The sequence below is a fragment of the Corvus brachyrhynchos genome, unplaced genomic scaffold, assembly GCF_000691975.1.
Source record: "Corvus brachyrhynchos isolate BGI_N302 unplaced genomic scaffold, ASM69197v1 scaffold832, whole genome shotgun sequence".
NCBI lineage: Eukaryota > Metazoa > Chordata > Aves > Passeriformes > Corvidae > Corvus > Corvus brachyrhynchos.
The window spans coordinates 241,852-256,345 of NW_008236798.1; the positions used below are offsets into that span (position 1 = coordinate 241,852).

At 37.5% G+C, this 14,494-nt stretch overlaps 1 protein-coding gene across 2 annotated transcripts in view; it reads right to left on the reverse strand.

Moving 5' to 3' along the window:
- Positions 1-699: 699 nt before the first annotated feature.
- The window catches only part of ARHGAP42 (Rho GTPase activating protein 42), a 118,500-nt gene continuing 104,705 nt past the window's right edge, over positions 700-14,494 (reverse strand). For both annotated transcript variants that reach the window (XM_017727965.1, XM_017727964.1), the window contains 4 exons: positions 13,496-13,652; positions 12,329-12,391; positions 6,260-6,339; positions 700-6,046 (listed from right to left, as the gene is read on the reverse strand). In XM_017727965.1, coding sequence (XP_017583454.1) covers positions 5,958-6,046; positions 6,260-6,339; positions 12,329-12,391; positions 13,496-13,652 — 389 coding nt within the window. In that variant the 3' untranslated portion in view covers positions 700-5,957. The remainder of the gene's footprint in view (positions 6,047-6,259; positions 6,340-12,328; positions 12,392-13,495; positions 13,653-14,494) is intronic.

Genomic DNA, 14,494 nt, shown 5'->3' on the forward strand with positions numbered 1-14,494 from the left:
CCATCCTCCCTGGCCTCCTGCCCTCCTCTGCACTGTCCAAGCCCAAGCACAGCGAACAGAAAAACCAGCTGGCTAATTTAATCTTGTTTAAAAAACACAGGTTTTTAGTCTATATCATAACAAAGCCTAATTGCTTCAGGGATATTAAAGTCTCACAAGTTTCTGGTGAGGTCTTTCAGGGAAAAGGCAAGGCAGGCCACCCCACAGCTCCCTTTGCCTCAAGCACATCTGTAACTCCAGCCCAAGGGCTGCAAAAACTGAGGGAAAAAGTCTTGGAGAGATGCTGGGGAGGCCATGCAAGGGAACTTGCAGAGGCCACTGCACTAATGTTGCTTCCCACCTGGCAGTGCTGTTGGAATGGAGCCATGGAAGGCCCTCCCATGAGCCCATCCACCTGCTGATCTCCAGAGGCAAAGACCTCATCAGCCAGATTCTGCCACACCAGTGTTCTGCTTCTTGCTACCTAACATCCAAAGCTGTAATTTCTTTTCCTCAAAAGCCACATCTTTGGAGACTTCCACATGACCAGGACAGTGGATGACAGACTATGGTCTGGTGTTCATATGCCCATCTACATAAAGCATCCTCACGGGTGAAGTGTTACTCTAAAATGCAGGTATGGATAGAAGTAGAACCAAAGACTTATTACTTGGAAAAAAGAAAAGGCTGAACCAGAGCCCAAATTTAAAACCAATAAAACTGTTTGTGTATAAAGGATTTTTATTTTGAAAAACATTTTTTCAGATTTTTGAAATACAGTGTAAAATACAACATAGAATTATGTCTGCAAAGTCAGCTTATGCATGTCATACTAGTTATTTACACGTAGATATATACAGAGTGCAGATAATTATTGAAACGACACTACAAAATAAACAGAGAGTTCAGTAAGATAATTTAGTAGGACTTTATTAAATAGATATAGATATTGATTATATATATTTTCCTATTAAAATACCATATAGTATCTAAAGTAACCCCTATAAACTCTAATAACTCCAAAATTGCCATAAATATGATTGAAAATTGAAACTATCCATGTGCCCTGTTCAGCTGCTCTGCCCTTTGCTCCAACAGAAACTCTTGCAGAGATAATGGTGCTATCTTTAGTGCCAGAGCTTTGATGACAATTCCCAATAAAACACTTGCAGAAAGCTCAGATGCAAACCAGCTTTCAGCTGAGGCACCCAAGGGTTGAAGCACTGTGCTCTACACTTAAAACAACAATGGCTTATTAAACACTGCCACACACAGGACAATTAAAGAACCGATATGATCCTCAGGGACTGAATTAGTGGCTGTTTGGATATCAAGCACCTTACTAAAACAAAACAAAGCAAACTCCCAAAGCCCATACAAAATCCTGAACAAAAAAAGAAGAGACCTCCCACTGGCTACAGGTACAGATGACAAAAGGCCTCAAGCAGGAGCAGGAGCTGGACAGGCTGCAGCACCAGCAGAAGCTTCAAGGCTCTGTGACCATCCAGAGAGAGACTAAGGTTGCCTATGGCTTTGATCTCTGGCCACTGGGCAATTCATCCAGGCTGTCTGCTGAAGGAAAGGACAATGCCAAGCTGGATCAGGGATTATCCCATTAGCAGAATATTCCATCTACTTTCTGGGGGCTTCTGGTCAGCAAACCCTCACTATAAATTGCCAGAGGTCTGTCTTTGACTTCACTAGAGCTTTGAGTTTCCATCAGTGGAGAAGATCCACCTCAATCTGGAGGATGTGCTCTCTAACTGGGATTTCTCTTCTTGCTGCTCAATCCAAAATTGCACAACCTTCTGCCTTAGGAACGAAGTATCAAGAACAATGTGCTTTTTAGTTTCATTACTTATTCTGATGCAATCTTATTAAGTAGAAAATAGGCAAGGGGAGAAAAGTTAACAACAAAAAAAAATCCAATTACTGCCGTACAGTGCTTTTTTTTGTTGTTGTAATTACCATTCTGAACTGCAGAATTTTACAACTTTTCCTCTCCTAACATGTCTTTCCTAAAGGCACATTACAATTCAATGCAATTACAGGCAAAGAATAGAGATTAGCACCAGAAAATATATAAAAGGAAAATAAGTTACTATCATAGAATAGCGCTGGTCAGCAAATCTGTGCATCTTTTTTTTCCAGAAATAATTGTACAATGAACATTATAGATTAGTTAGGGACATAAGTGATAGCTATGGTTTAATTTAACAGTTTTGTTACATATAACTCTAAATGCCAAAATATGGCAAGGACATTTTAATACTGAACTCATAGGAATTACACACAAAAAATTTAATCTTTATCATCATTAATAAAAAGTGTGAATATAGAATATTAATATACTTTACATATTTATCATACAATATATCAGTCCTTCACACTATTAATTTGATTCATGTTGTGCTGCAACACGTATCAAAAGGTTTAACAAAGAAAAAACATGGCTAATTATATGTTGTGGGTACAGACATTATTTCCACAAGACAAACAACAACCACAATGTATCATCTACCTTGAGTTCTATAGTGTGATTTGGAACAAACCTGCTGCATCCTTTTAGGAAGGATAATAATAATAAATTTAAAAAGTTGTTTAACCTTTGCTTGTAGAGTGAATCTGACTTCCATAAAGAATAGTAAATCAATACTATGAGCTAATTTAATTCAGATTGCCTAATTTTCTGGCAAGGCATTATCAAAATATTCTATCTCCATTTAAATGTTATATAGATTTCTGATTCTTTGCTATTATCAGAAAGGATTTTTGGTCAGGCCTGAGAGTATCATCATTAGAGAAGCTTTGGTGCTGCCCTCTCCTTCACTTCAGTATTTGTACCCCTACTTACTCAACTTTCTGGTTCACTGTACAGCTTCTTGTAGATATAAACTCCCTCTTGAAAGGCAGGGAAGAGCTGGGACACCTGATGCACCCCACAACCCAGCAGTGAGATCACACAGAAAGTGCTACTAGGTGCTGCAGAGGAGAGTACAAAAAAACCATAGAAGATTTCCAAAAATAAAAACCCCTACTTCTGGAGAGTGAGTGGTCAACTGTAAGTAAGAATGGGCATCACCTTTTTCAGAAGGAAATGCCATTTTAAAGCTAAACCATTTAAAATTTATTTATTGCTAGTTCAGAAGAAGGGCCTGACAAAGCTGCAGAGCATTACAGAGGAAAATACAGATTTGCTTTGTGAGCAGCACATGAATGGAATCCAGTTTCCTACAAAGTCGTCTTCTTCAATCCAAATTTCAGTCTAATATGAGATGAATGTGTAGAACAGATGAAACACCTCCACAGGGATTCCTCCAGGTCTTTCTACAATCTTTCCCTCAACACTTACAGGCTCTACTTGCTTAATCTGTAACTGAACTTTGCAGTTTTACAAAATTTTTAATGAACTTGGCATCTTTGACTTCTCTAGCTTGCACTCAGATCAGCTGCTTTCAAAACACAGTACTGAAGAATTGTGAGACATATACAGGGGATGTGAAATTAACTAACCTTAGGGTTTTTTTACCCACTTATTTTTAAATCTGGCTAGAACAAAGCAAGTAAGAGAAAATGTTTTCTACATTTTTTATTTCACAATTCCTCAAGAATTTCACAACGATTAAATTGCCCTTAAGAGGTATGAGGAGTCATCAAAGGATGTTCAATACAGGTTTGCTACTGACCCCCTGTAACAGACAGAAGCTCAGATTTTTTCCCCTGATCACTGCATTTTTCTGCCTGTGTGAGACGTGCTGGGCCACCAGCCTCTGCTCAAGCTCTGCTTCCCTTTCTCCTCCTTTTTGCCGGCAGCAGCACTTCCCCTGGGAAGGTCACCAGAGGTAAACCTTTCGACAGCCTACAGTTTTTCGATTGTGAAATACAGCAAAAACACAACCAAAACCATGTTGGTCTTCTCAGGGCAATGGCAATCTCAAGCATAGCTTAGACTAAGAAAACCTGGCTTGCCTTAAAATGAAGAAAGATTCAACTGGCTGAGCAAAGACCTTCACTTCCTTTCACATCTGCTCTGGGCAAATAAGATGAGCACACACGTGTCTGCCTTCACTGCCAGTGCCATCTGGAACAACCCTTCATCATTGCACTGGGAACAGTCTGGATTCAAGATGAAGTGAAACATGTTTTGGGACTTAATGAAACTGTTCAGGGTGGAGAAAGAGCCCACGTCACTCAGACACTAATGCACGGGGTCTGTCCTCAACTGCCTGCAGTCAGTCTTGTTCAGACTCCCCCTATGAAAAGCTAGACCATTTTTGGAGGGATGTTCTTTGAGCCTCTTTCTCTGATCATCACTCAAGACTTGAATGAGTGAGGAGAAGGATCCTGCAGGATTCTACCACCAGCCTGAATTCTAGCAATTGCTCTGAATTCATGCACTAGATAGAAGTAAAGAATGTTCTGATGTGCTTCTTTCTGTTGGCAATGAATCTTACTTTTCAATTTAAACAAGAAAAAGGCTATGGAAAGAAAAAAGCAGCAGTTAAAAATTTACTGATGTTTTTAGTCCTAACAGCAGTTCTTCCTTAAACTTTCTCGAAGTAGTGTGCAACTCAGAAATCAACAGAAGATTTGTATGTTGATTTCTGCTACTGGAGGAAGAACTGAGCCTTGACAGATCTATGAAACTAAGCCTAGACAGTTCTATGAAACAGTGAATTCTTCTGGAAGAACTGATGTTGAAGAAATACTAATACGGAGGTTAAATGTCTCAGTTTTCAATCAGGAATGGCAAGTAGCCAAGCAAGCAGTGCATGTTTTCCCTCAAGGTGTACAAGAAAACTGCTCAGATTGAGAAAGCTACTTATGGTTTCTGGGGTTTTCTTTGACTTGTTTTTATTTTTGGGTTTTTTTTCTTTTCAGTCCTACCAGGAGCAATCAATAGATCTTTACAATACCTGTGAAAAGTAAGGATTTTTTACTCTGTGGAAGGAGAGAATCTTTGTCAAATATTTTAGCAGAAGTCAGGAGAAATAACACTAAGTAATTTTATTGCTACGTGGAGCTTTTAGCATCCATAGCTTATAAAATTGGCTAGTTCACAGGTCATTTGTCTTATTTGCAATGGAAAAAGAATGAGTTACAATTTATCTCAGGTTTCAAAACATACTGCTGTTTGTTCACTGCTCACTTCACATGACTACCCATCAGTCCAGATTCAACATCTCCTTGTTTTCTACGGATGATGTTCTGGGACACAGAGAGAGTATCTTCCAGATAATGGTTATCATTGAAATAAAAATTGTTAAAATTATCTATGCTGATACAGAAAGAAGGAAAGAAATCGAATAAGTACTTGAATGAAACATTCATTAAACATACCACATTTTGAATGAGCACTCACTGCTCAGGCAGTGTATAAACTGATATTATCAGTTGTATAAATCCTATACCATATTGTAACTCAGTGACTAACAGAAGTTCCAACTTCTGATTTATGGAAAAGTCATTTCTTATTTGAAATGATTAGGATTAATTTTAGAATCAAGTTTTCTAAGGGAGAATTCAGATCACAATAGAAGCAGTACTTACATTATGAAAAAGTCCACGATTTTCCATATTAAAAACCACAGATTACAAGAAATGTCATAGAGTGCATTGTGTCCAAATTTCACACTTCTGCGAGCAACATCTTTGGACCTGAAAGTCTGCAGCTAAATAGCAACTTTTTTTTATTTTATTGCTCTAGTGTTCCTTACCCATAAAAGAAGAACAGAACAACCTTTTGCAAACAATGGAAGTTATTTAAACAGAGTACCGTCCTCAGCACAGAAACTGTTAACTGTTTCATCACATTCTGTTCTGCTGGCAGGGAGCTCTGTAACCTGCAGCTGCAGCATCTGAAGCAAACCTACCACTCAGCTAACGGGCTGATCCCATATCTGTGTCAGATAAAAATCACAGTGCGTATTATTTGTTACCATGGATACCATGAAGATATTGCTGTCCACTAAAGATTACTAGAGGAAGACAACATAATTCTCAGGAACTAGTCCTGTTTTGCCTTCATAAGTTGCCTTTAACCAGCCTGGTTCCACTGATGGATACACTGCAAAAAAACATATACACAACTTTTAACACTGTTAAAAAATCCCACACATGCTACACATATTGATTTAGATGGTATTTATTCAAGAGCAATTGAAAAAACAGGGCAAAACCTGAGAGCTAAAAATGAAATTATGCCCCCATTTTTGTGGATATGGTTCAGTTTTTTATATGTTCTTTTTTAATATATAAGTCAACGTAAAACAAATCTTACCATTGGAAAATATTGCCCCCTGTGGGAAAGACAGCTCATGACTATGCTCAGCCTTACAGGAATACATGGCTTTTGCTTGTCTGAAAGAAAAAAATACAGGCTTGCAATAAATGAGATAACAAGGAAAAAGGTATAAAGAAATTATATTAAAACCTAGGAAGTATAAGAAGTAGTTGTAAAAATGCAATATGATAATGACTGGTTACACAGCAGTTCAGAGGAGTAGAATTACAGCAGATAATAACTTCAAGCTTACTGGAGTTAACAAGCATGTTATTGCAGAAAAGAGAATGACATCCTACTTAGATACTTAAACAGGAATGTAATTTGGAACTTTTAAAATGAAGTTGTCATTCAAGTAAGTACTGAACTGAGCATACTGTTTGAAGTCAGTCATGGATTGCCTGGAGACAAATTCAAAAGTGATGATCAAGTCATTAAAGGTCTAAAAACTTGACATGTGAGAAACTATTGTTAATAGGTCTACAAAGGAAAATAATACTTAGAAGGTAAACATGAGACAAAAAGGACTAATGATTGTGTCCCAGAGAAGAAGGACAGAAGAAGTCACCTCTTGGCTTCTGGCACTATGATTCTGCAAAGTACAAAATGAGGGTTTGCACATGGAGATGGAAATTAGGAGTTCTCTTTAGATTCCTGTACTTCACCTAATACCTTGACTTTAACTTACACACTCAGAACAATTTTACATGAGCCACCAATTTTTCTGAATTTCTTTAAACCCACACTATACTAAGTGAAGACGAACTTGTTGATTATTTCACCTTTGTGTGATGTGATGGGGAAGTGCCAAATGAGGTTTCCTTCTAGCCAGGATTTATCTCAGTGACCCAATATGTTATCTGTGGCAAAGTTTAAAATTTTCTGCATACTTTTTGAGAGCGTGTATATGCAAGTGGCACGTAATCTATCATGTCTTTCTCCCAAAACAGTAAGGTAACAGAGTTGTATGTTAGATTAATTAACAGTGCCACATCATAAGCATTATCATCATTCATTTGAACCTTTAAAGGTATGAGAGTGGTTGGACATATTCTGAAGTTTTTATGTGAGAGCTTTCCAGAGATGATTTCTCCCTCTGAATAAAAAGCTTTTCTTCTATTGGTTCTCTGATTTATGACTGGCCTAAATGGCATGTTTTGCCTTCATCTTAAGCAAGCTAATGACTCCTCAAGGGTTACATTCTCAGGATGAGGTTTTCAGAGGAGATCAGGAATTTTGAGTTGCACCCATGATATCCAAGGGCAGCTTATTTTCAGGACACTGGAAACATTTCTGATTTTTAATACTGTCATCCTGGTTACATCCCATCAGCTAACTAAAACAAGATGAGCACTGGATCCCTGTTTGTTCAGTTTTCTTAAATGTTAGCTTGCTCTCTGGCTGGTGTAGACTGCCCTGAATAGAGTTTTTTCCAAAACAACTCCTTGGTGCCTCCTGTTGTGAAGAGTTTGCCATCCACACTTGACAAGACAGGTGTGAAGATTCATTACTCTATATAATCTGTACAAATGCACACATAATAATCTACATAATGTATATACAGAGGGTTACTGGATGACTTTACTGAAGGTCACACATAAACTAAAATGATTTAATCTCATTTTTCCTCAAAGTCAACAAAGAGCAATGCAGATGTTCTAATTATACTGACCAAAATCAGTAACACTATGACAAAACAGCCTGTTGGGATGGGTTGGCCCAGCCATGACCCCTTGTTATTCAAACCCAATACACCTGTGTGGCATAATCATGGATTTTACACATATAAAACAGTAGAGTAACTGTTAAAGATTGCAATGGACACAAGGTAGTAGGTAGTTAACTTACTAAAGCACAGGGATTATTTAAAATCTGAATAATTTGACTATCAATCCAGGTGTCCATGTTAATAATGGGACACTTGAGTAATCACAGTGGGACAAAAGACATTTAAGGCAATATTAAATGTGAGGCAGAATTTCTTAGGTCATTCTTGAAACATGACGTTGTTTTTGTTGCCCTTAGAAAAAGTTAAGAAATTAATGCTATTTTCTCCTATATTCTCTGATGTCTATTGAATGATTCTGTTTTCAACCTCTAGTTTTACCTTATCCAAGTATGTTTACCTTAAAAGTAAACAAAGACAAGAAACATGGACTCAGAATTATAGAATCACAGAATTGCTAAGGTTGGAAGAGACCTCTAAAATCTCCTATGGAAAAAGAGAAAGGCTCTCAGTATTTGACATTTACACAGATAGAGAAACACAACATTTCATTTTATCAAAAGCTGATGAATTACAGGATTCTTCACAGTACCTTGCTCCTGTGGGAGAGCAACTACACCCCAAAGTTATCTACAAACCATCTGTGATGGTACAAAGAGGGACAGATTTAAGTATATTTACTCATAATAATTCTGGAGCAATTTTCAAGCACCTGGTTATTGCCTCCACACTTGATTTGATTATTTAGGTTCTCATATTTGTTTTTACTCACTTCAACCCTATCCATCTGGAAGCACTGATCATGAAATGGGCTTGCAGGTTCTTGGGCATTTTGTCTGTGATTACAAAAACGGACATTCTTACTGATGCTGTTAATGCTGTCCTCCCTAGAAACAAGGCTGTTAAAAAGCATGTGATAACATCACCTATCACTCTTTTAAGATGATGTTAATAACCTGATAAGAGTGTGATTCATGTTGTTTAGGGAAGAGGAAAATAAAAACAACAACTTCAGAAAATGATACCCATATTTCCTAGAAGTTCCTTCTTTTCATGGCCTTACTGGATAGATTCCAGATGAGAAAAATGCATTTTCCATTTCCTTACTTCCTATTATGGTTGTTTTGAGCCCATAATGATAAATATATTAGCAGTCAAAGGATCAGTACTCATCAGATCATAAATTCTTTTGCTTGACTATGCACAGTCAACAATATCTGAGGCTCTAGTAATAATAGTAATAATAACTATTTTGAAAGATATAAACAAGCTTTAAAACCATGCTCCTGCACTAATGACTTTTCAGTCTAGCAAGACAAAGCCAAAACAGGAACGAATGAGGGAAAACATATGAATCTCTCTCAGATGAATCACCAGTTAATATTATCCTACAGGAAGAAGAAAGGTTTATAGAGCCCTGGAGATGGCAGACTCAAAACCAAGTCTGAGTAAAGTACACTGACCTTGTCTGGGCAAGGCATTCCAGGTGTTTTAGGAAATGCAAAATACAGCATGAAAATGAAACTGGAAGAATAACTGGAAAAGAATATTTAATCATATGGTTGGGAAAGGAGCATGGGTCTAGAGGGCTTGAAAACATCAGTCTACTCCTACTGAAGTCCCAGCTTGGCATCTAGAGATCCTGCTGAAAGGTAGAGCCTCTTGCTGTCACCTACTCCTTCCCATTTTTCTAATGAAAATTCTTCTTCTAATGCAGTTTCTCACTTCAGGAGACTCGACTTTCTGTGTTCCTCTAAATCAATGTCAAGAAAATGTAGGGTCAGGGATTATGAGTTGGTGTATTTCCATACAGAAGCTGCAATAAACAGACCTCAGGCCTGACTTAGACTTATCTAACTGCAGTATTTGTGAAAATAGAAAGAAAACTCCTTCACCTCTTCCAAGTGCATACTAGATTAGCAACAGAGACTGGTCTCAGTGTACACACTAGCTTAATACCACAGTGAGGGAAACTGATGAATAATAAACTTCAAGTCAAGAAATAGGAAGACAGAAGTCAAAGTAACTCTGTAATTGGAAAAAGAGAGCACAGGCTGGCCAGGGCATAACATTTTGGTCTTCCCAGTCCAATCCTAACACATGTACTATAGTCTCTTGTTGTCTTGCTGACTAGAAAAACCCTTTATTGTTAGAGGAGAACGTACTCATGTATACAAGGAGAGAAAACAGGTCACATAACGCCTTAAAAAAGAGGAGACACACTCATTATAGACCTGCTGCATCACACAAAGACAGAAAGCAGGGCTGCAAAGACTGCATGGAAGAAGGAACTAAGTAGGACCAGAGCACTGTGGCAGTGAAGTATCAAGTGCAGAATTATCTGCTGGAATACAGAAAACAATGTGAGACTGCAAAGCCATACAGGTACTTTTGATCTGCCTACTGTACCAAAGACCACAACAGGCAACAGGTGCTTCAAGCAGGGATGAAGTTACTTACATTCTATAATGCATAGGTAAGCAGTAGCTTAAAATTTATCTTAGCAGGTTGGACCCTGCAGAGTCCAACACTGTCTTGACTTGAGTATTTCTGGTATCAAACCAGGCAGCTTAAAAATAGCTTCTCTTACACTTGGTCCTGCATATGTTCATTGGTTATCAGAGTTATGAACACAGGAGGCCTTTATACTGCAAGATCAAGATGTAATTACCATGATTTCTACATATTTCAGAGCCAAAAAAAAAAAAAAAAAAAGAAAAAGAAAAGACTATTCTAAGGTTTTAAATCAGCCTTCATGTTCATAACATGCAGCTAAATAAAAGCTGGCTCTGAATTGCGAAATCGTACACTGACTTAAGCAGCACTGTAAGAGCAGCTGAGCTACTTCTGATTTCTTCCTCATTCTGCCTGCTAACCTCTCATTTTCCATTCTCCTCGCTCCTGTTGCTCTTCTGCTTTCTTATGAAGGCTGAAGTAGAGGAGCTATTCAGCCTTTCAGTGTTTTCGGCTTTGTTATCCGCTCTCCACATCCACTATCAAATTGCTACCTTTTCCTTTGTCAGATTTTTGCTTCTTACATACTTTTTATATACAGATACAGGTAGCACAGGCTCTGAAGGAACAACAGAGATGAGTTTGAAAGAAGGAAGTAATACAAAATAAGAAAAAGAACAGTGTTGGAGATGAAATGATGCAGGGCTGGTGAAGCAGTCATTGCCTTCAACGTACGGCACTGGCTTAAGAACATTCCAGACCCTTCATTTATACTTTTCTTTCTTAAATTATTGCCCTGATCTTTTCACATCCCTTTCTGCCCCTGCCACCCTTCTTTTTGTTCATCTTACAGTTCACGTACTACACAAAAGAAGAACAGCCTTGATTCCTGAAAGCTGCTTCTCTCACAAAATCAGTGGGCCCTTGCAGGAGAGCTTTTTCATTCCCTCCCCTGCTAGATCTGCCAGAAAGGACAGCCACATTCCGTGGCCACACATTTCAACATGTTGGCATCTTCCTTTACATCTGTGCTACCTTAGGTTATTACTTTTGGATTCATGGATTGACGTCTTTTTTTCATTGCTCAACACTTCTGGTAAGTTGTGGGTATATCAGTGAGTAAAGTGGTGGAGAAAAATGTGTTCTGTCTCAAAGAATGTGAAAAGTTGGGACAGTGAAAAGAGAGACAGATGTTTTCCCACACCCACTTTTTTATCTGCTTTTTCTATTACTTGTAAGGGGAGTAGTAATGTACAGAAGATACTGCTCCGTAGATAAACACTTACTAGAACATTCTAAATTAATTTAATATAAAAACGAATGAAATCCATGAAATAAATGCAAATAATTGTGAAGAAAATGTCAATACTTCCTGCTGCACACTATCAAGAAGAAAGATCAACAGTTTCTCCAAGGCATGGAAGGTGTGATGGTAAAGACAGAAATCCTGATCAAGTTAATCTTGAACTTTCTAAAGTAGATGTTATTCCAGACCTGCCTATATGAGCAAATTACCATAAACCAGCAATTTTGCTACTGTGCTGAAGGCATTCCATACAAACAGCTCTATGGAGAAAGTACAGCACCCTCATTCTAATTTAAATACTGTTAATTTTCTCTTGTATCTGTGTCCTTAAGGAGACAGCTGACCTGAGCATCTCTCACTATTTCCCTAGGTGATAGAATAACTACACTGGCTGTTATTCTCTATGCAATTTAGCTTTCCTTTAAAGAAAGAAGAAGCTTAATAAACCAAAAAAAATTTCACATGCCACATGATGCTGTCCAAAAGACACAGAACAAAGCTCCAACACTTCTATTTCAATCTCTGAAGCCAGCAAAGCAGAAAGGATTTTACAGAGTGTTAAGAAGTATGTAGCACTTACCGTCCTGAAGAAACTTGTTTAAGTGAACCAGCACTTTCGAACAACTGTGCTCTTGCAGCCACTCTGAAAATAAATGCACCACCTTGCTTTATACTACACACACTAGTTTCACTTTTAACCATCTAAAGACATGGATACATTTAAATTTTTTAAAAAATTATTCACTTACATGCCTATTCAACATACTTTTTAAGGGCATAACCTAATTGGGGCCACTGACTTCCACATGCTCCAGTGCCATGCTGAGTCACCAATGGAAACCTCAGCATCTTGTGTTCAAAACTATATTCATGGATGGCCAATAGATATATTGGAAATGCTATCACTGGAAGTCTGTCACTATCATGATGGAACTCTGAGCTGTGCAGAATTCTCTGTTTAAGTAAGACACAGGAGTCTGTGAAATTACTACTGTGATTCCTCCCAGATAACAAAGTGGAGAGGCTGAATGATATTCTGGATTATTTGAAGAACTTCTTGATGCTCTGCAGATCTGGAAATCACTTGTTCATGGGGACAGAGATTATTCTGAGTCAAAGTCAGATCAGGAAAGATCTTCTGACTTTTAGGTCTTCTGAAAGCACTGAGAAACATTATTAACCTAAATCTCAATAGACTAAATCACAACCTCTATTACTTAGAATGATCTTCCTCTCAGCATTAAAGAAATAAAATCAAAACCAAACCAAACCAAGCCAAACCCCAACCCTTAGAAATCAACTATTTATCATGCAGCAACTGAAGACATTTCAGAGCAGAAGGTTGATTTTGTTTTTTTTTCCTTCCTCCAATTTTGGACTTACAGAAATAAAATCTGATGATCTTTCTGATATAACAGCATGTACAGCAAATAGCATTTCTGCTCCTTGAAACATTAAATTCCAGAAGAACCAGAGAAAATACTACTAATCATTTTTCTAGGAAACATTTCTACCTTATCTCTAGTCTAATAAAGTCAGTGGTAGTCTTTCAACTTACTTACAGACTTCGTGCCATCTCATATGTCTACAGTTTTAACAAAACTAGACAAATAATTAACAAATACAGAAATATTAAAATCAAGCACTCACGCATGCTTTTTCAATTACTTAATGTACTTCTCTGGAATCACTTTACAACAGACAATACTGTAACAACACAAATCTCCAAAGGGCCCTAATGACTTACACAGATCCTGGTCTTTGATAGCCATTACTTGATGCAGTATCTAATCTTAACCTCCTGCACATTTTGGGAGGCAAATCAGGGTTTGATGGAGCCTTTAGTGTATCTTTGGTATCTGTTGAAGATAAGCTCTGTATAGATCCACTGCAGCTTTTGTTACCTAAAGAGAACACCAAATTATAGAGAACATTAAAGCTGATTTGAAGTTATTTCACAACATGTGTAACTGTGCAAAGCAAAGGTTGTGCTGTTGCTGTTGAGGGTTTTTTTTTTTTAGGAGTCAAAACAGGTAGAGAAACTACTTACTAAGAGCAAGAAGAAACAGTCTTTCAGACAAAAAGACAGGAGAAAAGAACCAACAGAAAGAATGAGGAAATGATGTAGAAATTGAGAAGGCTAAAAAATTATATTGCAATTACGTGGCTAGATTGTACAATCACTAAAAAGTGACAATAAAAGCATTTATAAAGTAGCACTTTGCATAAAATTGAAAAAAATTCACATAGGAATGGTTCTCAGGAAGTCAGCTGATCAAAGCAGTGTGAAATCAGACCACATTAATTTGTAAGAATTAACATTTTGATATTCACTGAAGCTTCATGCAGTTAAAAAATATATTTACAATTAAATGACCATGATTTGCCTTAAACAATTGCCACTGTAAAATGATAAAGCAAATCTATATATGTACAGACTGTATTGCATAAGAAGTAAGTCCTTTTAATGAATATAACCCGTGTCCACATGTGTCCTTTCAGGTGACCTATCAGTGGACTGCTGCCTTGTTTGCATGGATGTTTTGCAATACAAGAACTGCATCTGCTTCTCTCCATATGCCAAAGAACAACCAATGCTTAATAATGCTTTAAAAGCTGTCTTAATACAGAGATCCCAAAATATAAGCACAATATCTCTATTACTAATATTTCTAATCCTATAGTATTATTCTGTATCATAAATTATAGATGAATTGTAGGAGGATAGAGAGTGATCTAAATTCTG